This window comes from Nesoenas mayeri (assembly GCF_963082525.1).
Source record: "Nesoenas mayeri genome assembly, chromosome: 19".
Taxonomy (NCBI): Eukaryota; Metazoa; Chordata; class Aves; order Columbiformes; family Columbidae; genus Nesoenas; species Nesoenas mayeri.
Genome location: NC_137568.1, coordinates 362,050 through 389,730, shown reverse-complemented (window position 1 = coordinate 389,730; position 27,681 = coordinate 362,050). Strand labels below are relative to the sequence as shown.

Genomic DNA, 27,681 nt, shown 5'->3' with positions numbered 1-27,681 from the left:
CGAGCCCGCTCCCGCCTGCCCACGCGTGCAGGGAGAGGCCACAAGGTGCAGGAGCTCTCCAAATCCTTCACCCCAGCACAGCTGCAGCAACACCCTCTGTTTCAGCTTCACACTCTTCACCCAGTGCCCAGGTTTTCACTGGGCTGAGTTGTTTATTTATCTGAACAGGCAGGCTGTGGATTTGCATTCATGCAGCTGAATCCTCTTGGGTGCTCCTGAATATTGTGTGTCGGACTTCTTTTTTTTTTCTCCCCCCTCTGAAACTTGGCACCCAGACATCAGTTCTATGACTGAGAAAACAAATTTGGGAGGAGACTGGCAGACAAGTAGCACCGTCCTTCTGTGAGGACGGGCTCCTGGCTCTGCCATCTGCGGCGCAGCAAATGCCAGGGAGATGCCTGAGCTCTGAGCGCAAGCCCTCCCGGCTCTTGTGCTGCTGCTGTCACCCACGTGCTTCAGGGGTTTCAGCAGAGAGCATCATCTCTGTTTGCTCATTCATCTGCTAAAATCGTCCATGAGGTTTGCCCTGTGCGGGACTCTCATGTCCAAACTGGTCTCCGTGGATCACGCGGCACAGAGCTGGCGCTGAGCGGCTCCACTGCAGGGCTCAGCTCATGTCTCTGCATCAGCACTTCCAGCCCGTCCTGCTGGGGACACAGCAAGATGCCATTTTCCTTCGCGCCCATTTAGAAGTTTGTCTGCAGATGCAGTTTATATAAACCTGGGGAAATGTGTGAGCAGATTGCTTGGGCAGAAGTATTGCGGACAAGACTTGAGGTTTGTGGAGGGGTGAATATGAAAAGGTGGAAAGAAGTCATTTTGGACACGGAGATTTACATTGGGAAGTGCCTAAAAGTCAGGTTTGGCGATAGTTGTCCTGGGGACGCATTGGAGATGGAGCTGGAAACAGCAGCCTGCTCCTGCTTGCTGTGGGTTAGCTCTGGTGGGGCACAGCTGGCAGGGCTGGGGTGGCCCAGAGCAGCCCCCGTGGCCCTGAAGAGCTGCACAAGGGCTGATGGAGAGCCACAAATAGCAGGACGCGGTCATCAGGGCGGTGAATCACACAGAGCCATTTTGATTGGAAAAGACTATTAAGATCATAGAGTCCAACCATAACTCAACTCGGGCACTAACCCATGTCCCTGAGAACATCATCTCCGTCTGTCCAGCCCCAGACTGGGTGGACCTGCCACTTCCCCTGCTCCTCAGTCCACCACCTCTGGCACAGCAGCAGTAACACCACCTGTGTGCGGCCACGTCTCCACCTTCTGAAGGAAAACACTACACAGGAGATCAGAGTATTATAATAATTGTCAAAATTCAGCCAAAACATTCATCCCTGCATGGGCTTTTGCATTCAGATATTCCTTCCAAAATCCCCTGTTCTTTGATTTCCTGTCCCTCCCCAAGGTCAGCCACGACACCCGTGGCTGCATGGAGATTATCAGCAGAGATCATGTTTCTAGAGAATGGCCTTTCCTCCCCTCCTATTTCCTTTACATATTTATTCTGAATGTTTCATTTAAAAACTTCTCCTCCAGTATTTTCCAGGTGGAGATGCTGGTTTCCGTTCACATGGGATTAGCATCCCCTCCCAGCTGCCGTTCCCAACAGTATCTCAATTCTTCCATCTCAATAGCAGGAAGATCCCAGGAAAGTGGTGGGCTGGGGGACAAGGGGACGCCTGCCAGGCTCAGAAAGACTGGCAGGAACGTTAATGGAGGCAACAAGGTCCCATTTGGCCTGGCACCGCATATTCTCAATGACCTTATGCCTCTTGTTAAAAGAGGTAAATGTATTGCTGTAATAAACCTGGACTAGTGGAGTCTGGGCTGCAACCAAATCAAGCATCAAAAATTTGCATTAGTAAATCGCTCCACTGATAGAATTCAGAGTGTAACTGTTTAAAGAACTTTACTGAATGGGAAAGAGGATTTATAATGGGTCATCAGTGTTACTTTTCCTTGGCCTACATCTAATAATATCCAAGAAAATATAAAATCAGTGTTGCTAAATTCTGTATTATAAAAATGTTTACAGTGTGATTTAAATGTCTGATAAACTGGGCTCTGCCTGGACCCCGACTCTCTCACTCTGGGGTGACAGACGGGCTCCTGGAGATGACAGGAGAGTGCGCAATCCGAAAGCAGCATCACGGTTGTAACCAGGTGTGCAGCCAGGGAGATGCACCAGAACCACTGCTCTTACTATGTACTTGCAGGAGAGAGAAACACTGCAGATTTGTTCCATTTCAGACTCTGAAGTTTGTAAAGAGATGCTAAAAACCTGGGGGGGGGTTATAGCGTAGGCATAAAATAGAATCCAAACAATCTTAAAAGCATAAGTTGTTCCGTTGCTAATCTCAAAGAAAACCTTAAGAGGTGACTTCATTGGAGTCAGAAAGTCCCTACTGGGGAAAGAGGCTGTTGCAAGGACAGGATTCCTTAATCCTGCCAAGTAGAAACAAGAGCCCATGGGCATCTCTTAGAACAAGACTTACTTGTATTAAAAATGCGGTATTAGGAGCATAATTAATGATCAGGACAACTTCATGGGCAGTATGGTAGATTCTCCAGCACTTGAAGAGGCACCTTTCACGTAGGACTTTGGAGGTCGTCTCCATCTGGCCATGTTTTGGAAGAATGCCCTCCAGTACCCCAGAGCTGGGACCCAGCCCCTCAGTGCCACCCCCACCACTGTTTCCAGAACCTGGGTTAGATTAACAGGGAGAGGGAGCAGTTTTGGAGAGCTGGAAAATACCGTTCCAGCTCTGCTAAATAACTCTGTCACAGAACCTCACTGAGAGCCTGCAAATTCCGTGGGCGAGTCCTTGAGGTCGGTAGTTACAAAAACCGCAGGGAGCCCAGTTAATTTTTCCACAGCCTTAATGCCTGAGCAACACACAAGATTTCATAGAATCACTTTGGTTAGAAGAGACCCTCAAGATCATAGAGTCCAACCATAACCCACCCCTGGCACTGCCCCACGTCCTGAGAACCTCATGTCGTCTGTCCAACCCTCCAGGGACGGTGACTCCTCCACTGCCCTGGGCAGCCTGTTCCAATGCCCCACAGCCCTTTGGGGAAGAAATTGTTCCTAAATCCAACCTCAACTTCCCCTGGCACAACTTGAGGCTGTTTCCTCTGCTCCTGGCGCTTGTTCTTGGGGAGCAGAGCCCGTTCCCCCCTGGCTCCAAGCTCCTTTCAGGCAGTTCAGAGATCAGAAGGTCTCCCCTCAGCTCCTGTTCTCCAGCTGAACACCCCAGGTCCCTCAGCCGCTCCATCACATTTGTGCTCCAGCCCCTCACCAGCTCCGTTCCCTTCTCTCAACTCGCTCCAGCACCTCAAGCCCTTTCTTGGCATGAGGAGCCTAAAACTGCCCCCAGGATTCGAGGTTTGGCCTCCCCAGCACCAAGTACAGTAGGAGAAGCAGCCAGTAGAAGAGTTTGGTGTCACCAAAAGAGATCGTCATCACCTAAGAGGGAACCCCTGAAACTTCCCATGGAGCAGAGCAGTAACACTGGCCAGGAGGAGTGGATGGATGTTCACATCTCTTTGTAGCTCTGGCACCTACCATAGGTGCCAGTCTTGGGCACTGAGGTCTCCTTGAGAACCAGAATGGTGAGTCCCCCTGAGGACAGTCACCTCCCAGAGCTGCGCTGCCTGTTTTCTGGGAGGTGGTGTCCGCAGGGCTGGTGATGAGCGTCTCCTGGGGTCGAGAGCACTCAGGCTCTTCCCCAGCCTTACAGGGTCTGAACTGCCGGCCCAGCCCTGTAGAGAAGTCAAGGAAGGGGCTCCTGGGAATAAAATGTTTGGAGGTCTCAGCAAGCAGATGAGAGGGAGCTGCACACAGCGTCCCGCTGCTCTGGAGGAGGATGACACAGAAGCAGCAGATCTGAGCCCAGTGAGTTGGTGCCTCCTCATCTTCCCTCTCTGCCCGTTGGTCTTGTCCCAGCCTGGGCTGTGCTGTGACACTAACGCTGGCCGTCGTTCTGTCCTCTGGCTGAGTGTGCAAGAAGCCTGTGCAGCTGAGGGCCCTGAACGAACAACTGTGTTTTCACCATAGAAATATTCTTGAGAAATGCAACAACGTGCAAAGCAAGTGACAATGTTTTCCTTTACTGAGCAGCAGGAGAATTTCCCAAACCAGTTATTTGTGGTCTTGAAGATGATTTCCATGGCCATTCCACAGCCCTTCTGGCAGCTGTTCAGATATGTCACTCCCTCCTTGCTGTGGCTTCTCTTTGCAGTTGCCCTGAGGGCCAAGTCACTTGCACAGAGACAGATTCTCCTCTCTGCGAGCACCTGCCGAGCCCCTTGCAGGACACCAGATGAGAAAGCCATGGTTACCAGGTCACCACTGTGGGGGAGACGGTATTTTTGTCTTGAGCATCCTTGAACAAATACACGTGTGGTGTTGTGGTTGACACAGCTGCAGAACAGCGCGCGAGGGAGCTGCAGCTCCTGGGTGCCAGACTGGTATCCAGTCCGTATCAGAGCAGTGAGGGTCTCTCAGCTCTTGCTGGTCCTGTTCAGAGCTCACGCTCTGGTTTGCAGCTGAACTTGGCACAGATGACACCATGGCTGCAGCCCCTCTGCTTCCAGATGTGCAGGGCTTTACCTTGCTGCTGCCATCACCCAGGCCTCAGGGAGGTCCTTGGACTTCATTTCACACGTTTTTTAGTGCAAGAAGATGGTCTCCAATGGGGGCTGGCAGCTTCCATCTCGCATCCGTTTATTCCCGTGGTTGGAGCAGCAGGAGAGTTTGTGTTATGTAGATTTTGTTCTGCTTTTCTGTATTGCAAAAATTTAGCCCTTTCCGGTTGTTCTTTGCTCCTGGTAACCTTTTATTTTCATTTAGGGATTTATTTGGTACTTGGGCCAATGCGAGTTTGTAATATACATTTTAATGCTATGTAGGCAGTTTGGAATTTGCAGTGCATGTGGGATAAAATTCCCTGATTATATTACCAGTGAAAATCCAGATCTGGGCTTCAAGAACTGAGTTTTCCCAGAAATGCTACCTTGCTCTTTGGGATACAACAAGAAGCAGCTGAAGACTGTAGGTACTCATGTGCCTTGTGTCACAGCTCAAATTGCGTGTGTTTGCTCAGCTGGGGATTTGCAGGAGCGGGAGGATCCGTGCTGCCCACTGCTGCTCATTTTTTGGTCAGGATGCTGGTGCTCAGGCGGGCAGTGCGAAGGACAGCAGCCCCGTGGCAGCCCGCGCCATTCTTTGACGCATCTCTCCCGCCTCTCCGCTGCAGCAGCACACCCAGCGGCGGTTCTCCATCTCAGCCATTCTCCTTCCTCATTTGCACTTGGCGTTAGGATACCTGGCACAAGCTGGGCTTTGTCTGCAGTTCTGATTCCAGGTGCCTGGAGTGTGACATGCTGACTCTTCCTTCGGTGGTGTTAATCGCTCCCATGTCAACTACATGGAAAATTCCCAGGATTCTTTCTGCTCTTCATTTAGATGGGATTTATTTTGGTCCATCCTGCTTTCAGTCTAGGGCCAAGTCCCTGTTGCTCCATCGGTGCTCTGCCATGCTGCCCCCTGTGCTCTGTCTCACCAGTGCCACCCACGTCACCAGTCCCTGTCACACGTAGTCCTTTCTGTCCTGCCCACAAAACCTGCTCTCCATGTCGTCCTGTCATTCATTGTGCTGCACGGACAGCAAGTCCTCCTGTGGCTCATGAGCGTCTCTGCTGTGGCACATCCCTATGGACCTGCGGTGTGGGAATTCTGGCACCAGCAAGACCAGCACTCCCCTCATTTTGTGTGACCCTGTGCTGGCTGTTCGCTGGTGGCTGCCTCCAGACACCGTGATGTGTCCCCAGCAGCGCGCAGGGTCCGGCCACCCATTGCTGTTCCAGCACACCAGCGTCTGTCACATGGGTGGCACGTCTTACATGGAGCATCGTGGGACTAAAGGGCCAGTCTGTTGTCACAGGGTTGTCCTTGTTCCTGCAAAGTGACTGTGATTTTCATGCTGGGAAGGTACGTGTCAGAAAGGAAATCAGTCTTGCATTGCTAAGATGCTTATGGCCTGGCATAGACAGGGACCATGGCCCTGGAGAGCTGCCTCGCGGTGGGACAGTGGTCTGTAGTGGCCTGCAGCACAGGTGGCGTTGATACAGTCATCACATCTCAGAATGGTTTTGCTTGCAAGGGACCTTCAAAGATCATGCAATCCAAAACCCGTTCTGTTCACTAGGTCAGGTTGCTCCAAGTCTTGTCCAGTCTGACCTTGATCACTTCTGATGTTGGGGCATCCACAGCTTCTCTGGGCAACCTGTTCCAGTGTCTCACTATCCTGCTGTAAATATTTCTTCCTTATATCCAGACTAAACTTATCCTTTTCCAGTTTAAAGCTGTTGTCCTTTGTCCTGTCGCTACAAGCCCTGATAAAAGGTCTTTCTTACAGGTCCCTTTTAAGTCCAGAAAGGCTGCACTAAGATCTCTCCGGAGCTTCTCTTCTCCAGCTGACCCTCCCAACTCTCTCAGCCTGCCCTCCCAGCAGAGCTGTTCCAGCCTCAGGTCATTTCTGGGGCTCCTCTGAACCTGCTCTACCAGCTCCATGTCTTCCTTGTGCTAGGGACCCCAGAGCTGGACGCAGTGCTCCAGGAGGGATCTCACAAAAGTGGAGCAGAGGTGGAGAATCACCTCCCTCATCGTGCTGGCCACCATGCTGTTGTGTCTCGGGGACGGGGAAGGTCTTGGTCTGCTTCACATCCACTCTTGGCCTGCTTCACATCCACTCTTGCTGCTGGGAACCAAGGAGGCAGGAGGAGCCGCCAGTGCCCGGCAGGAGCATTTAGCGGCAGGAGATCGCCAGGGGAGCTCTGCACAGAGGGACAGCAGGACAGGCTGGTGCCGCAGCCACAGCACGGGACTGGGTGCTGCTGGTGTTGGAGTCCGGCTGTACTGGGGGTACTGCGTGGGGGCCGTAGGCAAACACAGCCGTTGGGGAGGGACACGACCTTCGTGCTGCCGGTGGCATTGGGAGAGGGCAGGGTAGACACAGCATCACTCCTGAGCGTGACTGGTGAGAGTCCCTGGGAACTCCTTTTCAGTCCATAACCTTCTGGACAAGGGGACAGAGGAGGTGCCTACTGGGCCACCTCTAATGATGATCTGTTGTCGACACCATGTTCTTCCACGACCTTCCTACTGCTGGTATTTTGTGTTTGCTTTCTCATGCATATTTTGTTCACAGAAATACATCACTGAGAGCATTCAGAGGTCTTCTTGTACCCATTAGGTGATGTTATTCCATGTGTTACTTCCAAGCCGAGAACAGCTTTGATTTAGAAGTCTGAGCTCCTGTTGTCCTTCCTGAGCTCAAATGTGAGCCAGTGCTCATCCACAGGATCCTCCTTGAGATGTTTTGCTTCTTACTGAAATGTCCAGTAACCTCCTGAAACATCGAGAGCATCAAGATCCTGCATGTTTGCTGCTTATCAGTCCTTCCTCCCCTCAAATAAGCAAGTAGCAGGGACTGGGAATAGACGTTTTCCATTCAGATCCTCACCTCTCTTGTTGTTTTCACATACATTGCCCAATGTCAGCTATAAAATTGTGCAGAAATTGTCATTGTATTTCTTTTCCCTGCATTTAAAAAAAATGTATGGTTATATTAGCAATTAATTTGGTGTTAGCTGTTAGCACAGGCCCTGGTTGTTGTGGGGGATTTTAACTTCCCTGATGTTTGTTGGAAGGACCATTCAGCCAGCCAGCCACAGTCCGGGAGGTTCCTCCAGTGCATTGACAATAACTTTCTCATGCAAATGGTGAAGGAGCCGACCAGGAGAGGAGCGCTGCTGGATCTCATCCTCACTAACAAGGAGGGTCTGGTCGAAGCAGTAAATGTTGAGGGCTGCCTGGGTTGCAGTGACCACGAGATGGTGGAGTTCAGCATCTTGTGTGGTAGGAGCAGGGCAATAAGTAGAATTGCAACCCTGGACTTTAGCAGGGCTAACTTTGGCCTTTTCAAGCAATTGCTGGGGGAAATCCCATGGGCAAGACTGCTTGAAGGTAAAGGGGCCCAAGATAGCTGGGTGGCATTCAGAGATTGCTTCTTCCACGCTCAGGATCACAGCATCCCCACACATAGGAAGTCAAGGAAGGGAGCCAGGAGACCTGCGTGGTTAAATAGGAATCTATTGGGTATGCTCAAGCAGAAGAGGAGAGTTTACAGGTCATGGAAGCAGGGGCTGGCCACTTGGGAAGAATATAAGGCTGCTGTTAGAGGATGTAGGAAGGCAGCTAGGATAGCCAAGGCCTCCTTAGAATTAAACCTGGCGAGAGGGGTCAAGGACAGCAAAAAGAACTTTTTCAAATACATAGCAGGTAAAACTAACACCAGAGGCAATGTAGGCCCACTGATGAATGGGGTGAGTGCCCTGGTGACAGAAGATACAGAGGAGGCAGAATTACTGAATGCCTTCTTTGTCTCTGTCTACTCTGCCGGAGGCTGTCCTGGGGAGCCCTGTACCCCTGAGACCCCAGATGAAGCCAGGTCAATGGAAGAGTTTGCTTTAGTCGATGAGGACTGGGTTAGGGAGCAATTAAGTAGTCTGGACATCCATAAATCCATGGGTCCAGATGAGATGCACCCACAGGTGCTGAGGGAGCTGGCTGAGGTCATTGCTGGACCGCTCTCCATCATCTTTGCCAAGTCTTGGGAAACGGGAGAGGTGCCAGAGGATTGGAGGAAAGCAAATGTCACTGCAGTCTTCAAAAAGGGCAAGAAGGAGGACCCGGGTAACTATAGACCGGTCAGCCTCACCTCCATCCCTGGGAAACTGATGTAATGACTTCTCCTTGGTGCCATCTCAAGGCATATCAGGGATAAGAGGATTCTTAGGGGCAGTCAGCATGGCTTTACTAAGGGTAAGTCATGCTTGACCAACCTCATAGCCTTTTATGAGAATGTAACAAGGTGGATGGATGATGGCAGAGCGGGGAATGTTGTCTACCTTGACTTCAGCAAAGCGTTTGACACAGTCTCCCACAGCATCCTGGTTGCTAAGCTGAGGAGGTGTGGTCTGGACAATAGAGTAGTGAGGTGGGTTACAAACTGGCTTAAGGAGAGAAGCCAGAGAGTGGTAGTCAATGGTGCAGAGTCTAGTTGGAGGCCAGTATCTAGTGGAGTGCCTCAGGGGTCAGTAATGGGGCCAATATTATTCAATATATTCATTAACGATTTAGATGAGGGAATAGAGTGCACTATCAGCAGGTTTGCTGATGACACCAAGCTGGGAGGAGTGGCTGACACGCCAGAAGGCTGTGCTGCCATCCAGAGACCTGGACAGGCTGGAGAGCTGGGCAGGGAGTAACCTGATGAAATTTAACAAGGGAAAGTGTAGAGTGCTGCATCTGGGCAGGAACAACCCCAGGTTCCAGTATAGGTTGGGAAATTACATATTAGAGAGCAGTGTAGGGAAAAGGGACCTGGGGGTCCTGGTGGACAGCAGGATGACCATGAGCCAGCACTGGGCCCTTGTGGCCAGGAAGGCCAATGGCATCCTGGGGTGTATTAGAAAGGGGCTGGTTAGTAGATCAAGAGAGGTCCTCCTGCCCCTCTACTCCACCCTGGTGAGACCACATCTGAAGTATTGTGCCCAGTTGTGGGCCCCTCAGTTCCAGAAGGACAGGGAACTGCTGGAGAGGGTCCAGTGTAGGGCAACAAAGATGATTAAGGGAGTGGAACATCTCCCTTATGAAGAAAGGCTGAGGGAGCTGGGTCTCTTTAGTTTGGAGAAGAGGAGACTGAGGGGGGACCTTATTAATGTCTATAAGTATATAAAAGGTGAGTGCCACGAGGATGGAGCCAGGATCTTCTCGGTGGCAAACAATGATAGGACAAGGGGTAATGGGATCAAGCTGGAACACAAGAGGTTCCACTTAAATTTGAGAAAATCTTCTTCTCAGTGAGGGTGGCAGAGCCTGGAACAGGCTGCCCAGGGGGGTTGTGGAGTCTCCTTCCCTGGAGACATTCAGAACCCACCTGGACATGTTCCTGTGTGACCTCACCTAGGTGTTCCTGCTCCAGCAGGGGGATTGGACCGGATGACCTTCTGAGGTCCCTTCCAATCCCAAACATACTGTGATACTGTGATTTGATATCTGTTGATACGGTGTACCCAGTCTGGAAAGACTGAACTCCTCTGGCAAAGAGGATGCTGGTTGAGAGCAGTTGGAAACGTGGGTTTACCTGCAGTGTGTGGTTGGTTTTGACTGAGCTACAAGATGAGCATGTGAAGGGCTGCTGGCAGGTTTCAGTTTAATTTCGATAACTTTATTAGTTTGCGTGCCCTCCCACCAGAATCGTTGAAAAGTCCATCCAAGTCATGAGAAGAATAATTAATACATGAGCGAACCACATGACGAACAGGGGATAAGAAAGCCAAGCAAAGGGCAGCCCTGGGAGGGTGGGAAGGCAGCGTGTTTGAGACATGGCCTTTGAAGCCAGCCTGTTCAAAGGCAGATGCCGTCACTGGAAGTAAGGATGATGGAACACCAGTGGCACTGGGAGGGCAATAAACCCTCTGCTGAGGACTGGTGGAGGCAAGAAAGTTGTAGGAGAAGCCACGTGAAGAACCACTAAAACTTGGTGGAAGAAACTTCTCTGTTCTTTATGTGGGCACGCATGGGTGGTGGCCGGGCAGGACTCCATTCTTTGTGTGGCAGTCTTCAGCTGGCATCTGATGTGAAATGGTATTAAAATGTAGCTTACAAAGCAACCAAGGCTGTCATAGTATTTCCTGTACTTGGTAATTTAGTGTTTTATTGCCAATTCAGGTCTCTGTTATTGTTGTAGTCAAAACTGAAGGAGACCCTCTTTCTTTTGACATTTTATTAATTACACTTTTAACAAAAGAAGGCAGAATTGATGTTTCTCATAAAGATGACATGCAAAGTATATAGTTGTTTTATGCTGGTTCACCTTCAGGATAATTCGCTCTTAGGTGCAAATCACACGTGTGATACTTGATACTGTTTTCTGTGGAAAACTTTTTGGATGCTGAAGACCTTGTAACAACATAGTTGCCTTCAAGAGTTGCCCTAAACCTTGTAAAGAAGAGCTGTTCTTAAAATCCATTGTTTTTAATACTTCCTGAGGTTTAGCAACCAGCAGACAGTTGGTTGCTGCTAAACCTCAGTTCCCAGGGCTGCTGGGTGAGACGGTGTTTATTCCAGTTCTTATGATCCCCAGGGACAACTTTGCTGTAAAAACAGAGAAAGCAAGACTTTGTATTAAAGAGATCTCAAAGTTAAACCAAACTAAGTAAATAGTAAAAATGATTCTAACTACTTGTACAAAAGGAAAGCAAAGCAAAACTAAACAAAACAAAACAGAAAAGGATTGGACTGTGCTGAACTGCTGTTTCAGATCACCTTGTGCACTATACATCCGTAAAATCACCTTTTGATTCATTCAGATGTTTCTCTGTTGGGCTGGTACGTCTGCCCGAGCAGCGTGTCGGGCACAGGCAGAGCTGTGCCAGGCTCTGCCCAGTGGGACAAACTTAAGAGCTTTGTCTAAGTTGGTAGGTGCCTCTCATTCCTTCCTGCATGGCACAGAGTTTGACTGGTCCTTCCTCCCATTTCAGCCTGAAAGGATAGATCCGAGCGCGTCCAGGCAAGGCTACGATGTCCGCTCAGATGTCTGGAGCTTGGGGATTACATTGGTAAGTGCGTGGGTTCAGCCATCGCTGCACGGGACCTTCCCAGCGGGTGGCCTTGGCTTTGCAGCGTGGTGGAGTTGGTTGGTGTCAAACATGCCCAGCTCCTCTGCTGGGAAGCATTTGCATGTTGTGATGGAAGTGGGCACCTCCTGGCTCAGAAACTATAGAACTCCCTTCAGGGCAGATGGCTCCCCTGAACCCCTGAGGATACGTTGAGCTGGAGCAATGTTTTACAGAGAAAGAGATGTGAACAGGAAGAGATGTTGGATCATACATGAATTTTGTCTTCAAAATCTCAAACGAGAAGGGATGGTGAGCATGGTGGTGCAGAACAGAGCATCCAGCCTGTGTCAGTCAGCCTCTCGCAGCCCTGGCACCTGGTGTGCTTTGGCTGTGCAGAAGACTTCAGTTAATCCTCAGTCCTGGTTGCTGATTCCTCCCCAGCTTAACCACAGCACTGCTGGGTGCACAGACTGATAAATGGAGGAACGTCTTCCCTTCAAGGCAGTCAAGTAGAAGAGGAAGCAGAAGCAATAAGTGTGAACCAGTAGCTTCTGTCTTCCCCACGGCTGTTTTAAAATGCTCATTTTCATTGTCCTGTGAGGAGCGGGGGGTTGGAGTTGATCCTTACAGGAGGATCTTGAGACATTCTGCAGTTGTGTGATTCTCATTATGCATTCTCTGTAGTGGTTGTTAGGCTGCTTGGGAAGGGACTGGAGGAGTTTACTCTCCTGCTTTTGAACAGCTTAGTAAGAGCATTGGTTCATTTTACAGTCAGTGGGGGAGAACATATTGTCAGTGTGAAAGTGGCGCAGCCAGGTGAGACCTGGGGGCACTAACGCAGGCAGTAGAACTTGCTGATGAGCACAGCTTCCCCTCCGCTTCTCTCAGCTGAGCTCTGCATGGGGAATGGGATGAAGAATTTTGTCTTAGTCTTCCTTTTGGGAGGTCCAGGGTCCCTGCAGACATTTCCTTGCCCTGATTGAACTGTCTCTCTGCAGTATGAGCTGGCCACGGGGCGATTCCCCTACCCCAAGTGGAACAGCGTGTTTGACCAGTTGACACAAGTAGTTAAAGGAGACCCACCACAGCTGAGCAACTCAGAGGAAAGGGAGTTCTCGCCGAGCTTCATCAACTTCGTCAACTTGTGGTAAGTGTTTCCTACTGAAAGCATTTTGGGTTGTCTTGTTTTGTTGTTGCTTGATATTTGGCAGGGGTCACACGCCAAGCACTTCCTCGGTTTCCCACTCCTGTGCTAATGTGACGGTGAGGACCTTTCGCATTTCACTCTTTAGGAGGTGATGGGACACTTGGCTGGGTGGGGGCTAAAGAGCAGACGTTTGGAAACTGCCGTTCAGGGAGGGGATGAGGAGAAAACCTCTGAGAGTCTGTGCTTGGGAGAGATGTGATGAGCCCCATGGCAGGAGGTTTGTGTGACCAGGGAAGGGCCTGGCCTGTGCATCCCATTCCTTGGTATGACACAGCTGTGACAGACTTGCTGTTTGTCCCTTGTCCTGCAGGCAGAAGCCTGAGACACAGGCAGTGTGGTCTCATGGCTGGGCAGAGGGTCTGCACTGGTCCTGCCTGGCAAGACCCAGAGCCGTCCCACCCAGCTCTGCTCAGCACTGGGACTGCCAGGGCCTGGAGTGGGTTGCTGGCTTGGTTGTTCGTATGTCAGGATGAAGACTAAAGAGGGTTTTGTTTAGGGCAGGGCCTCTGCAGCAGTCACCTGGCATGGAGGGGCCGTCTGCCACATCTGCATGGGTCTGCTCAGGTTAAGGGCTGATTGTGAAGTATTTTTCTATCAAAATGTGAAAGGCGATCAACATAATGTCATTAACCTAATACCAAGCCATAAGAGATCCATCAGCATGACCTGTGTTTCTCTTCTGGGACCTCCTTCCCTGGGCAGACCCAGGTGCTGGACACCCCCAGCACAGTGGTGTCCATCTCAGAGCTCTGTGACACGGGAAGACCCAGCTGTAGACAGTCTTTCAAGAGGTTTTCTTTCAGGGTTTCCATCTGCTGTAGATGTTTTTCGGGTTTGGATTTTACTCCCTTTCAGAATTATGAATTTCTATGTAGCACAGGTCCTGCTTTCCAGCTGGCTGTAGGGAAGGCCTGGTTGTCTTGAGCATCCTTTGGGCTGCAGATAACAGAGCAGCGAAATGGTTTGCTGCTCAAAAGGAGTTGCCATTTTTCAGTCAAAAATGGTTTGGTAGTTAGTTTGAAAGTCAGAGTTGCTTTCCTGGTGTACAGTACAAGCAGCAGTTTGTTTCCCACTTAGTTATCCATCTCGTCATTGCAGAGTTTTCAAAGCCAGAGCTTGCTCTGTGTGCACTGGTGAGTTGGGCCCCAGATCACCCAGCAGAGCCCATGGGGCATCTGTGGGTCTGATTGGGTCAATTCACATTTCCAGCCCATTTATGCCTCCCAGGGCCTGCTGCCGCCATGCAGAGAGCACAGGGCTCTTTTCAGTCTAATCCCGTTTTTTGTTTAATCTAGCTTTGTAAATAACCTGAATTCTGCCTGGAATATTTATGATGTCTTCATAGCAACACTGCAATAAATATTTCTCTGAATAACTATTAGCTAAGTGCGAACAGTAGTCTTTGCGCTGCTAAGCAGGCAGGCGAGTCTCCAAAACGCTGTGATTTTAGGTGGTGGCATAAATGTCCTGGGTGTTATCCTACAAACATGAGTCTAATAATCTTCTGGGTTTGTGCATTTGAGAGAGTCCTGCAGTGTCGCTGCCTGCTGGCTGTGCTGAACCAGTGAGAAAATGATACTTTCAGTAACGTTAAAGTTTCTGGGATTTGTTTTGGTTTGTTTTGGGTTGGATTGGGTTTTTTTGTTCTGTTTTGCAATTTGCTTTGGATCCCAAGGGCACTGCGACATTTCCCCCTCCAGCCCCCGTGTTGGTCCCAGTCTGCAGTCACACGCTGGCCGCAGTGCTCGCAGCGGTTCAGGTTTCTGCTCCAGCACCCGCAGGGTCTCCAGGCCCAGCCTGGTTCCGGAGCCCGCGCTGGGAGCTGCGGGTGCCCCAGGCAGAGCCGCGCGCTCCGGGCTGCCCAGGACGGGCTGTTCTGCAACTGAGCCCTGAGGCACCTGGTGCTGCAGACGGCCTGTCCTGACCTGCAGCGCCACGTGGAGCTGGAAAAGAAGTGGAAGATTTCTAGGGCTGCTTTATGAAAGCCTGCATGGAAATTTCAGAGCAAAAGTCGGTTTGTGGGCTCTAAGTTCTGACTAGTTGCCTTAAAGGAGTTGCAGAGAGCATATGTGAACTCCAGGACTCGCTGAGGTTAGAAAACAAATTGCTGTTGGGTAGCAAAAGCCTGAAGCGAGCATGTTTGCGCAGCAGCCATGGGATTTCCTGCCCTCTCTGCCCCTGCAGCTCTGCAGGCAGGGGCAGAAAAGAGCAGCGTTAATTACCTTCTGCTTCTCCAGATAATTTGGGGCCACACAGTAGTGGTGCTGGAGCTTGAGAAAGGTCCAGCCAGAGCCCACAGGGATGGAAATGCAGCTATTGGCAACTGGAGTGAGCTCGCCTTGTTTGGACAAGATGCTGCATCTCCCACTTTCCTTCCCAGCAGTGCAGCTCTGGCTCTCAGGACATCGCCAAACCCTGTCCTGCTGCCCCTCTGCCTCCCATCCCCATCGCTTCTCCTGTCCCCTGCCACAGGGGCTTTGGTGGCCTTTGCTGTCATGTGCCGTCCCTCTGCACTGGGGCCGGGTGGCTGGCAGGTGACTGGGGTGCTGAGGAGCCCCACGGGAGGGGATGCTTTCCAGCCGTGCCCCCCTGGCCTGTGGGCAGCCCTGTCACCTCCCCTGTCCCTTTGCAGTGGCGGTGGCCCGCTCAGCACTGCATGTGCCACCAGTGCCGGGGATGAGCCGGGAGGGCTGAGGAGCCCTGAGCGGGCCCTGCAGAGCAGTTTGGCTGTCTGCTGCAGCCCGGGCCTGCAGAGATGGTGGCGTGGTGCCTGTGTCCCCTGCCTGCGCCCTGGCGGCAGCGCTGGCTCCCCACTGCCCTCCTGGTTGCAGGACAGGCTGGTTGCTGCTCCCAAAACTTGTGGTTGTGCTGCAGCCAAACCCGTCTCCATGTGGAAGCAGTGGCGGTCAGGATGACGTTCCCATCGCGGCTCCCTTGGGCTCTGCCCCAGCAGCATTTGTTGGTTGCGGCTCTTGCTGCTCACCCATGTGGGGACGGAGGGAGTCCCTGTGGTCAGAAAACAAATTCCTAGGCTTGGCTGGCAGGGGACGCAGTGAATGCAACGGTGTGTTCTGTAAAATGTGTGTTTGATGTCTGTAACAATTTCCCCGATCCTACCTTCTCCTAATTATCTTTCTGCTTTTCTCTAGCCTTACAAAGGACGAGTCCAAAAGGCCAAAGTATAAAGAGCTTCTGGTGAGTGTGAAGCGGGGCTGCCTGTGCCGGTCACACAGCGGAGCTGGGTCACACGTCCAAGGTCTCACTCCTTGTCTTCTCGGGCCATCCAAGGCAGGGCGTTCAGCTCCATGGCCTGCAGAAGGTCAACACCTCCCTGTCACTGTCTCTGGCCTGTGGTCATGGCAATGGCCGAGATCATTAGTGCCTGTACATAAATACAGGACATCAGCGTTGGGGGCAGTGCCCTGCTGCAAAGGGTCGGTGACCCGGGAGGAGGGCAGGCCCGGGCAGAGCGCGCCAGCCGTGCTGTGAACGCTGCCGGTGCTTGGGGCCTGGTGAACAGCTCACCAACACCGTCACCTGCCAGCGCCTCCAGCGCACCGGCCGCACGGCCAGGTTGAGAGCGCTCAGAAAAAAGCGAGATCTGCAAGGGCACAGCTCTGGAGTGAGACAGCAGCAGAGCCTGTCTGATGGGGGGTCCTAAAGCAGGGAACGCTGTGAGGGTTTGAGTTGGATAAGTCACACTTGACAACCATGCCCCTTCAAGGAGCCCTGGGTGTCAGGGGATGTGTGAAGCTGTGCTCTGGTCCCTGATGGTGGTGGTGGGATACGAAGGGAGTTTGCCTGGAGTCCCAACTGAGAGAGTCACCGTGTGGGTTGGGTCCCACCAGCAGCAGGGCCTGCGGCGATAAAACAAGGGGTAATGGTTTTAAACTAAAAGAGGGAGATTCAGGCCGGACATGAGGAAGAAATTGTTGGCTCTGAGAGTGGTGAGAGCCTGGCCCAGGTTGGCCAGAGAGGTGGTGGATGAACCATCCCTGGAGACATCCCAGGCCAGGCTGGACGGGGCTCTGAGCACCCTGAGCTGGTGAAGATGTCCCTGCTCATGGCAGGGGTGGCACTGGGGGAGCTGGGAAGGTCCCTTCACCCCAGACTGTTCTGTCATTCTGTGTGTGGCCTCCTGGGTAGAGCAGAGGGTCCGAGTTCAGAACCGGGCTTGCATCCTCGTCTGTTTGACCTCTGCACGCCGTGTCTCCTGTCACTCCTGCCTCCCTGTTGCTGACAACACTGACGATGAAACTTCTCTTGAAAGTATTTCAGCGCATGTCCAGGCTGCGAAGGAGCCAGGTGCTGCTGGTGCTGCGCCCTCGCTGCCACCTGCCCAGCAGTTCCTGACACCCAGAGTCCCTCCCCACCTCTGTACTACACCTTATGCATTCACTGTATGTCAAAGCCATGGACCCGGTGATGTCCTGCTGTCCCACAACCACCACACAGCCCTGGGTTCTTGAATCAGGAAAATCCGTATGCTTTTATCTGGGGTAGCCAGCATGTCGGAAGGGTGACCGTAACCTTGTTGTCTCTTTATCTGATTCCAGAAACATCCCTTCATCCTGATGTATGAGGAACGCACAGTGGATGTTGCATGCTATGTTTGTAAAATCCTGGATCAAATGCCAGCAACTCCCAGCTCTCCAATGTACGTCGATTGATATTGCTGCTACATCAAACTCTAGAAAAAGGGCTGAGAGAAAACAAGCTGTAAAGAATTTTCATCACATATTGCAGTGTTTTTAATGCTCGCCCAGACACCATGTGCAATAATATTGGTGTTATTTCCATCCTGTCTGTATACTGTTGTCACATATAAAGTGCATCCCTGTAATACCTGATCACACAGTGTTAGTGTTGGTCAAAGAGAGACCTCATCTTGCTCTTTTGTGGACATATTCATGAAATGTGGAAATAAGTACATTTATTTGTTGACTGTGATTGGATAGCACCTAAAATTCATTTCTAGACTCAAAACTTGGAGACTTCTCAGCAGCTACTGGAAAGAATTTTCTCTCAAACTCTTCCAATTGTTGTTTCAAGTAATAATAAAAAGCAAACAAACAAAATGTAGGCGTTGTCTGTCTGAACATTAAGAGACTTTGCCTGGAGGGAGAAGAACTTGCTTAACCAACGAGATGCTTTGCCTTCTGGAACTAGAAAGGCAAAGGAGAATTTTATTCTTCACAAAGTGCAATAGATATACTGCTATGAAATCCTGTTGCTTTACAGTCGCAGTGTACTTCCTGGAGACAGTGTGCTCAGCTCAACTTCTGTTAAAGAGAGATCATGTTAAATATAGTGAGTATGTCTTTACCAAAAATATGTTGCATTGAAAGAGGCTAACATTAAACTATTCAGAGATGGGACATAATGTATTCTTTCTCCTTTTACCAAGCCAGCCACTCTTCGCTCTTAACTAGGTGTCCTGTAAATTGTTACCTGGTAAGATAAGACCTTTGACCTGAAGAATTATTAAACTACTCGATTGAATTTAACCTGCTTGTGACCTGATTTATAGCAGCACAGCGCTCACCGCCGGCTGGCTTTGCTTTGACTTCAACCAGCACCTTTCAAAGTCTGCAGCTGTTTTAATGAGCCGCAAATGAATGTCTGTCATTTCTGGCCAGTTCCTCCCTGTCCCCAGCCCTGACACTGGCGCCTTTTCACTGACCAGCCCGGCAGTGCTGTCACCTCGGTGTTTCCTCTCTGCAGGTGGGTGAGGACGTCCCCACCGCCCCAGGGTCCGTGCTGCCCAGCTGCTGCATCACGCTTTGCTCAGCTCATGGAGACCTTGTTCACCACCTTCGCAGCATTTCGCCTCTTTTGTGACCCTCTGGTTACTGCAGCCTAGGGCCAACCTCACTGACAGTTTGGTGCAGATAGAGATGAGGTGGAGATGAAAGAACGTCTCATGTCATGTGGGCTTTCTGGAGTTCTGCTGAGCAAAAAAGTGATCAGTTTGGGTTTGTTGTTGTTTTTTTTTTTTTCATGATTGGCATAGTTTAAAAAAAAAAAAAAAAATCAATTGTTCCTAAAAAATTATCATTTTCAAAACTTTGCAGTTTCAGGCACTTTAGTAGTATACTGGGGATACAATGTAGGCTGCAGAGTCACTGATTTACATTTTGAGTTGTCTAGTTTAGGCACTTGGTAGGACTGCATTGCTGTTAGAGCAACCTGCTGTCACAGCTCTGTGGCGAAACCGGACCCGCGATGCAGAGGGCTAAAGGTGCAATGGGAGCGAAAACACGGCGGTACTGGCAGGATTCCTGAGGAAGGGGCTTCCCACGTCAAACCAAAAGCTGTCGTGCACAAACTGGGCTGATGCGGGAGCACTGGAGAGCAGCGCGTCCCTGCCCAGCCACTGGGCTGGGACAGGAGAGAGCCGAGCCCGCGGTTCTGTGGATACCTGGTGTTTGTGACAGCTGGGCAGCTCCGCGTGTCCCACTGCCCATGGGAGCTGGTCCCTCCGGCACCGCAGCCGACGGCAATGCCATCGCTTGGGCACGGGGAGGTTCCATTCTCCAGCCCTCCGTGGACTGCGTTCCTCAGGCGAGGCGGCCACTGAAGTCTTCCCCAAACGGACAAGGCAGAGCTTGCTGAAGTCACTAGTCATTCCCAACAGCTCTGATGGATCACATGGATCAGTTGAACAGGATACATAGCGTATCTAAAGCCGTAATTCTGCCCCCCCAAGCCCTGTAGCCTTGGAAACTCAGCTTTTCTCAGGCTTGGCAAGTCCCTGCAGCTGTGATTCATCTCACCAGCCTTCAGCCACCACAACGGGACCTGGGCCACGCCGGGTCCCGTGGGCGCTGTCTGGGGGACCGAGGAGACACAGATCCAGGAGTGACAGAGCTGTGCAGAGGGGCTCTGAGTCACCTCCTCACTCACAGGGAGCCCAAAACCCTTTTCAGGGGCTGGCACTGACATGGAGCCTCCCAAAAACCAACTTCCCACCAAAGCAACTGCCTCACTCGCTCTTTCGGCAGGGCCAGGGAAGCTGTGCTGCCCACCCTGTCCCGAGCTCCTCGTTACCAGCACAACCAGTTTGTTTTTGATGGATGGGAAATGGAAACGTGAAGCTTTGAGCCTGAGTGACAAAGTCAGGGTTGAGGTGCTGTGGCATGGGTGACAGTACAGAAGGACAGATTTAGCTTATTAAACACAGATTATTATAAACTACTAAGGGTGCACCATTTATTGCAATGTATCTTTATTAGAAAAAAGAAAAGGTATATAGTGTCCAGAAGCTGTGAAAATAGTGTAAGAACTGTACATTGTGAACTCTGGTTATTTTTTTTCTTGTACCATAGAAAAATGTATAAAAACTATAAAAAAGCTGATGTGCAGGGATGTTGCCTTATTGTCTGTAAAGTGGAGCTCAGGAACACAACTGCTCCAAAGAGCTTCAGAATATTTTATCCGGTATCCTGGTTTGACTTCTTCCTCTATTTAACAATTACACATGGATCGAAGTGTTTCTGTAATGGTCCTGTCTTCTGCCTGCAGGTCAGTTGTAATAAAACTAGGATGCGACTGTGACCTTGTTATTTTTGTCTTGTAAAAGGTCAGATGTGACTGGGAAGAGTCATTAAAAGCTGCTGAAACACTTGGATTCCACGCCCTTCCAGGGGCAGCCGTATGAGAGAAAAGGAGCTTTGGAAACTGCTCATGCTAAATTTAAAAAAAAAGTGTAGGGAGACATGGGGATATTTTATTTCCCCGGCAGCTGCTGAGCCCCGTGCTGAGGGGCTGTGCCCAGGAGAGCCCTGTTTGCTGCACAGGCAGGTTCAAATTCAGTTGGTGTTTGGTCTTGAGTGGTGTCCCCAGGGCTCAGTACTGGGGCCGGTTCTGTTTAATCTCTTTATCAATGATCTGGACAAGGGAATCAAGTGAACCCTCAGTAAGTTTGCAGACAACACCAAGTTGGGTGGGAATGTTGATCTGCTGGAAGGTGAGATTGCCATACAGAGGGATATGGACCAGCTGGATCAATGAGCTGAGGCCCATTTTCTGAGGTTCAACAAGGCCAAGTGCCAGGTCCTGCACCTGGGTCACAACAACCCCATGGTCGCTGCAGGCTGGGGAAGAGCGGCTGGAAAGTGCCTGGTGGAAAAAGGACCTGGGGGTGTTGGTGACAGTGGCTGAACATGAGCCAGCGTGTGGCCAGGTGGCCAAGAGGCCACCAGCATCCTGGCTGGTACCAGCACTGGTGTGGCCAGCAGGCCCAGGGCAGCGACCGTCCCTGTGCTGGGACCTGGGGAGGAAAAACTGCGAATCCTGGGGCAGTTTGGGCCCCTCACGCCAAGAAAGGCCTTGAGGTGCTGGAGCGAGTGGAGAGAAGGGAATGGAGCTGGTGAGAGGCTGGAGCACAAGTGTGATGTGAGCGGCTGAGGGACCTGAGGGGTTCAGCTGGAGAACAGGAGCTGAGGGGAGACCTTCTGATCTCTGAACTGCCTGAAAGGAGCCTGGAGCCGGGGGGGGTCGGGCTCTGCTCCCCAGGAAAAAGCAGGTGATGGAGAGGACACTCAGCACAAAGCGCCTCTGCCCCAAGATGCCAGCACGAGGCAGGAAGGTCCGTCGTCCTGTCCCGCCACCCTGCGGGGGCCACAGTCCCCAGAGTCAAACAGGAAGGATAAGCCCAGCCCTTCCCACCAGCACAGAGCAGAGCACCTCGAGGGGAGGCCCGGCCCTAGGAAATGCCGTACGTGGGTTCCTTGGTGTCTCACTATCTGTCCAGGTCCTCAGGGGCTGGTGGCGCGGGAACTTCACCTGGGGAGGATGGTAAACGGGCGGCCGCACAAATTCAACCACGGGCTCTCTCCTATCTGTAAAGGGGTGACACACAGCGTTAGTGAGATGGCGCAGATCCGAACCCCAGGGCCCCCCGCCGCTAACAAGGCCCACACACCCACCCACCAGGGCTGGTCGAGAACGCCCTGGTGAAGGCCCTCAGTGTTATTTTAAAATGCTCATTCAAAATGGTCGTTTAAGAGGTTGTTTCCTCAGACTGCTGTTAGCTTGGGGGAGGACGGCTCCATAAGCGCCCAGTCTGTGCAGTAACAGCTCCCAGACCAGTGCCGGGACCCAGCAGGAGCCCACGGGCACAGCTCGTTCACCGGCCCTGCGCCTTCCCCCAGGGCTGCGTCACGGCTCCCCCAGCCCCCCGCACGGGCCATTTCTCACTGAGGAGCTGATGGGAGACCCAGGTAACGGAGCTGTCCCACTGGCACTGTTGAAATGGCAGCCCTGCCGGGGTCATGGCGTCCTCGTGCTTTCTGTACAAGTCAAACGTGCTCAAGGTTCGCAGCTTGAGCCTGTGGCTGGAAACAAGACGCAAGCACAAGAGCTGAGGTGATTCTCTTTTCTTGCAGCACGCTGGCAGGCAACTACTTCCCCACAGCACCCCAGAGTCTGTGAAACAGAGGTGGAAAACGAAGGCACATCAAAACTTCTCCCAGCTTCTCCAGCCCTCTGCACATTTCTGCTCCAGGCAGGAAAAAAACCCACTTTCTTAACAGCCTGGTTTAAAGCAACAGGACAGCACAGTGCTTGCAGGGCTGGGACTGTGGCTTCAGGCGACACACAATCTCAGAGCAGCCCTGAACAACCCTGCAGACTCCAAGGAACTTGCTCTCCTCCAGCAGTAACGACCTTGTCATCAGAACACGCAAGAGTAGCCTGGCCAAGAGAGCGTGAACCGCCCAGCAACAGACTCAGTGACCACGGCCTGGGCTCAACATCCTCGCTGGAATCCATGGGGTGGTTCTGGCTTGAAGAGCAGGAAGATGAAGCGATGGCAGCCAGTGCCCACGGCGGGGAAGGGGAGCAGGTCATGGCAGATCTCCTTACCCGACTGCATGTTGTTGCCTGGGATGTTCGTCCTGAAAACGCACAAGTTTACTTCATTATATATCCGTTCATTTCCCTCCCTTAGGGCCAGCAGATTCCCCCAGGATTGCACATCACTCTGGGCTACGTTGTGACGTAACCTACGCCCTGTTTGACAAGCAAACAGACAGCAGAGGCTGCTTTCACTGGCAAAAAAAATCACACTCAGCGTTTTGAAAGCCAAACAGCAGCAACACCTGAACTCCCGCATCTTTAGCAGGACCCAGAACATGGGCGTGAAGAAGCTACTGGCAGGAGCACCAGAGAACCCACAGAACTGTCTCAGCAAATCCTTATTCCGAGCTCTGTTGAAGGAGCTTCTGCCCGCTCCGCCGGGGCTTTCCCCGAGCCCAGCAGCACGGCTCTGCCATGCGGTACTCACTCCAGCCAGCGCAGGTACTCCGAGCGCGCGTCTCTTCAACGTCCATCTGCAACAGAGAAAGGCGACTTCGTGATAGGATCACAGAATCGTTTGGGTTGGAAGAGACCCTCAAGATCATCGAGTCCAACCACAACCCAACTCTGGCACTAACCCCTGTCCACAAGAACCTCATCTACACGTCTTTTAAACTCTTTCTGGGATGGTGACTCCACCGCTGCCCTGGGCAGTCTGTTCCAGTACTGTACAACCCTTTCCAGGAAGAAATGTTTCCTAATGTCCAATCTGAACCTCCCCTGGCACATCTTGAGGCCGGTGTTTGCACCAACCCCAAAGTGAAAACCCCCAGACCCGCTTCGAACCAACGGGGCAGTTCAAGACCACCCAGCAATCCTTTCCTAGCAGAAGAGTAACTCATTCTTATAGGACTGAGCTTCAAATGAGGAGCAAAGAACTCAACAGATGTAATTCCAAGATTAAAGGGACTTCTCAGTCAGCTGCTTCACCGTACCTCGGTTTCCCAGAGCGAGCAGTGGCAGCTAATGCACCTGCCAGGCAGACTGCTGAGGGAGAGGAGTCGGGGGGGAAAATAAAGACAGGAGTCAGGGAATTGCTTCCACTACACTGCGACATCGGTCCTGTCTCATCTCTCAACTGCTAGAGCTTTGGGGAGGCTACAATCTTTCCTGCGTATGTAACACATCCCTACTCAGATAATACGGCATCGTCTCTGCCTGTGCAGCCAAAAGAAACAGAAGCGAACCAAGAGCAGAGGGAAAAGATCCTGTTTAAACACGTTCTTTGTAAAGAACCTGCTACTCACCTGGATTTGTGGGCAGCACAGTCCGCAGGGAGCCTTTATCTGCCTCGGATGACACTGCGGGGGAACCGGAAGCCTGAATGAGGAACACAAACAGAATGTCAGTCACTGAAACTACAGATTCCATTAAGACCAGGTCATGATTTCCACGGCAAAGAACACGAACTGGGCATGGGCACGGCCAGGACTCAGCACAGACCAGGCGTGGCCACGACACCAAGTCATCCAGCTCCACCTGAGAGCCCCCAGAGCCTTAAGAAACATCAGCCTGCTGACAGACAGCCATCCTGTTGCAAAGCTCTGTCTTTATCACGTCCAAGAAACAAGTTTTGATCATCACAGAAGAAATACCCTTCTAAACAAAATCCCCCGGGGCAGACAATGTCCATCAGGAGCATCTGAGAAAACCACAGAGGCTTCCCGTGGGGCCAAGGCTGTGCCCCGCTCCCCCCACACTCCTCTGACGGAGTCACCATGTTCCCACAGCAGACCGGCACGGCGTGCTTGTCTTCCTGGCTGTACTCCACCCTCAAGGTGACCTGGGGGGGAACGTGGCCCCTCGGAACAAGTCATGAAACACCACGCAGTGCTCAGCCACGCGCTGCTTGTGGAAGGGGCCGCTGCTCTTCTCCCACTCAGCTCTGACCTCGTCGAGGGGGATCAGTGCTGTGAGGAGAGGGAAACGCTGGAGGTGACACCGGGGGACCCAGCGCGGCCGGGGCGGGGACGGGGCGGCGGGACACAGACCTGTCCGGAGCCGCGCTGCGCTTTCCATCTCCGCATTCTGACGCTTCTCCCTCGGGATCTTCTTTCTTGCCTTGATTTCCTTTGCCCGCAGCAGCTTCTCACGCAGCAGGCTGATGTCGGTCTTTGGCTCTTCAGACAGGGGTGAAAAAATCACATACGTGATAAATTCCAATACCCAAAACACCCAAACGCAAAACGCCTGCAGAGCGTTAGAGAGGCTGTGAAAGAGACGCAAACTCCAAGACAGCACAGACTCGAATCTACACCTCTGCCTTCCCTCGGCACCTCCACGCGTCTGCCACCTCCTCCCCCAGCTCATCGCACCCCCAGACCCAGCAGTTTCCCAGCCGAGAAGCAGCTCTGGTCTGTGCGGCTGCTCTGCAGCCAAACTGGGTTATTTGCTGCAAACCTCTACATCAGGAAAGGGCCAACCTTGTGCCAAAACCCTCATCAGCTCTTTACAGGGTGCAGTTTGGGGCAAAATGCAGCCCCAGCAACAGCTTTCTTGACCTCCAGCAGCAAAACCCTGCACAGCGCAGCTCCTTGGGCGAGTACCTGGCTGGGGCTGCTGTGCTGCCGGGCCGTCTGCCCCCAGCGCGGCTCCCTGCTCCTTCTCCACTCGCCTCAAGGACTGACTGAAACTGCGGGATTTTTCCAGCGCTTCTAAGTTGCCGACGTCAATATCCTCATTGGGCATCGGCCCCAGCGGGGCTGCCCGCGAGGGAGCGCAGCTGGGAATGGAGAGTGAAGAGAAGCTGCTCAATTCATGTACACTGTGATTCACTTACAAAAGACGCACCCATCGTTAACCAACGACACGGTAAATGCTTTCTGTGCACCTGCAAAACGAGGGGATGATGATCCATAGAATCCCAGAATGTCAGGGGTTGGAAGGGACCCGGAAAGCTCATCCAGTGCAATCCCCCCGCCGGATTTTATATATCTGTAAACATTAATGAGGTCACCCCTCAGTCTCTTCTGGTCCATCTCCAGAGCCCCAGCTCCCTCAGCCTTTCCTCACACGGGAGATGCTCCACTCTCTGCAGCATGTTCGAGGCTGCACTGGACTCTCTCCAGCAGTTCACAGTATGTTTGAGATTGGAAGGGACCACAGAAGATCATCCAGTCCAATCCCTCTGCTGGAGCAGGAACGCCTAGATGAGGTCACACAGGAACATGTCTAGGTGGGTTTTGAATGTCTCCAGGGAAGGAGACTCCACAATCCCCCGGGGCAGCCTGTTCCAGTGCTCTGTCACCCTTACTGAGAAGAAGTTTCTTCTCAGATTTAAGTGGAACCTCCTGTGTTCCAGCTTGATCCCATTAGCCCTTGTCCTAGCATTGTTTGCCACCGAGAAGAGCCTGGCTCCATCCTCGTGGCACTCATCTTTTATATACTTATAGACATTAATGAGGTCGCCCCTCAGTCTCCTCTTCTCCAAACTAAAGAGCCCCAGCTCCCTCAGCCTTTCCTCATAAGGGAGGTGCTCCACTCCCTTAATCATCTTTGTTGCCCTACGCTGGACCCTCTCCAGCAGTTCCCTGTCCTTCTGGAACTGAGGGGCCACAACTGGACACAATATTCCAGATGTGGTCTCACCAGGGTGGAGTAGAGGGGAAGGAGGACCTCTCTGACCTACTGACCATCCCCCTTGTAACACACCCCAGGATGCCATTGGCCTTCCTGGACACAAGGGCCCAGTGCTGGCTCATGGCCACCCTGCTGTCCCCAGGACCCCCAGGTCCCTTTCCCCTACACTGCTCTCCAACAGCTCGTTTCCCAACTTATACTGGAACCTGGGTTGTTCCTGCCCAGGTGCAAGACTCTACCAGTGCTGCCCAGCGCTGATGAAATAAAGAACGCCGCCCAACAGCAGCATTGCCTCTGCTGTTCAGCCCATCTCTCCGTTTCCAGAGAGTTCCCGCTTTCTCCAGAGCGCAAGAGCCGAGGCCGAGAGAGCCCGAGAGGAGCCGGAGCCACCCCCGCCTCCCCGGGCCGGCCACGCCAGGAATTCAGCCGCCCGAGCGCTCTCCCCGCCACGCCGCAAGCGGCTCCCGCTGCCCGCCCAGGGGAACCGGGGCTCCCCGGCCCGGGACTCACCGGCCGTGCCGAACGCCGCCCGCTCCGGACGCCGCACAGCGCCGCGCTCGCCAGGGGCACCGCCATGCTGCGCGCCGCCCGCACCGGAAGGGCCCGTTCCCATGGCGACAGGGGCTGCGCCGCGCGGGGTCCGGCCTGGAAGGCCCCGCGGCCGCAGCAGCGGGTCTGTCTACCGCAGCGCCGGGCTGGGAACGCCTCGCTGCCGCAGCACCGGGGCTGTTTGGCGCGGAGCCTGCCCAGAAACGTCCCCGCAGCCCCGCGGGACGGGCTCTGCCCTCCCCGGGAACCCCTCCCCATCGCCAGCCTTGCTGCTCCGACCAGGCAGAGCCCGCGGAAGGGACCGGGGTGGCCCCGCTGTCACCCCGGGTACCCGGACGGGAGGTGAAGCCCAGCACGAGAGCCAGGGGGGTCAGAAATCGGCACAAAAAGGAAAAGCTGCAGTTCCTGTGGGCTGTGGAACATCCTGGGGGTGCTGGGGACCCGCAGTGCAGAGTCACCGAATCCCGGCCTGGTGGGGCTGGAGGGCCCTCTGCAGATCCCCCAGTGCAGCCCCTGCTCACGCAGGGTCACAGAGCAGATCACACAGGGAAATGCGTGGGGAGGGAAAAACAGCCTGGACACTTCACTTGGGGTTGTTGTTTTCTGGAAGAAGGCCTTTAAAAACCAGAAGAACATCCTGGAACAATCTCCAGACCCAAGGACCTGGGGCAGCTGATTTCTGCCCTCAAGTTCTGCCTTCATCCTTCCAGGTCAAACTGGCGGTTTCTCCAACCACCGCGTGTGGTTTTTGGCTCCAGAGAAAGACGAGTATTTCCCTCCCAGCTCCAT

General features: G+C 52.6%; 1 protein-coding gene and 1 pseudogene across 2 annotated transcripts in view; one reads left to right on the top strand and one right to left on the bottom strand.

The window, feature by feature from the left end:
* Positions 1-18,138, top strand: part of MAP2K4 (mitogen-activated protein kinase kinase 4) — a 99,994-nt gene extending 81,856 nt beyond the window's left edge. The window contains exons 8-11 of the mRNA XM_080356297.1: positions 11,619-11,696; positions 12,695-12,843; positions 16,053-16,098; positions 17,460-18,138. Of these exons, the coding sequence (XP_080212423.1) occupies positions 11,619-11,696; positions 12,695-12,843; positions 16,053-16,098; positions 17,460-17,573 (387 nt within the window). The 3' untranslated portion in view covers positions 17,574-18,138. The remainder of the gene's footprint in view (positions 1-11,618; positions 11,697-12,694; positions 12,844-16,052; positions 16,099-17,459) is intronic.
* Positions 18,139-19,675: 1,537 nt separating this feature from the next.
* Positions 19,676-26,919, bottom strand: LOC308047895 (large ribosomal subunit protein mL38-like; annotated as a pseudogene). The gene is made up of 10 exons: positions 26,854-26,919; positions 25,311-25,486; positions 24,756-24,882; positions 24,467-24,674; positions 24,012-24,084; positions 23,192-23,237; positions 22,643-22,802; positions 22,105-22,241; positions 21,627-21,746; positions 19,676-19,734 (listed from the first exon to the last, which is right to left on the bottom strand). The product of its transcript is annotated as a large ribosomal subunit protein mL38-like (transcript).
* Between the last annotated feature and the right edge of the window lie 762 nt (positions 26,920-27,681).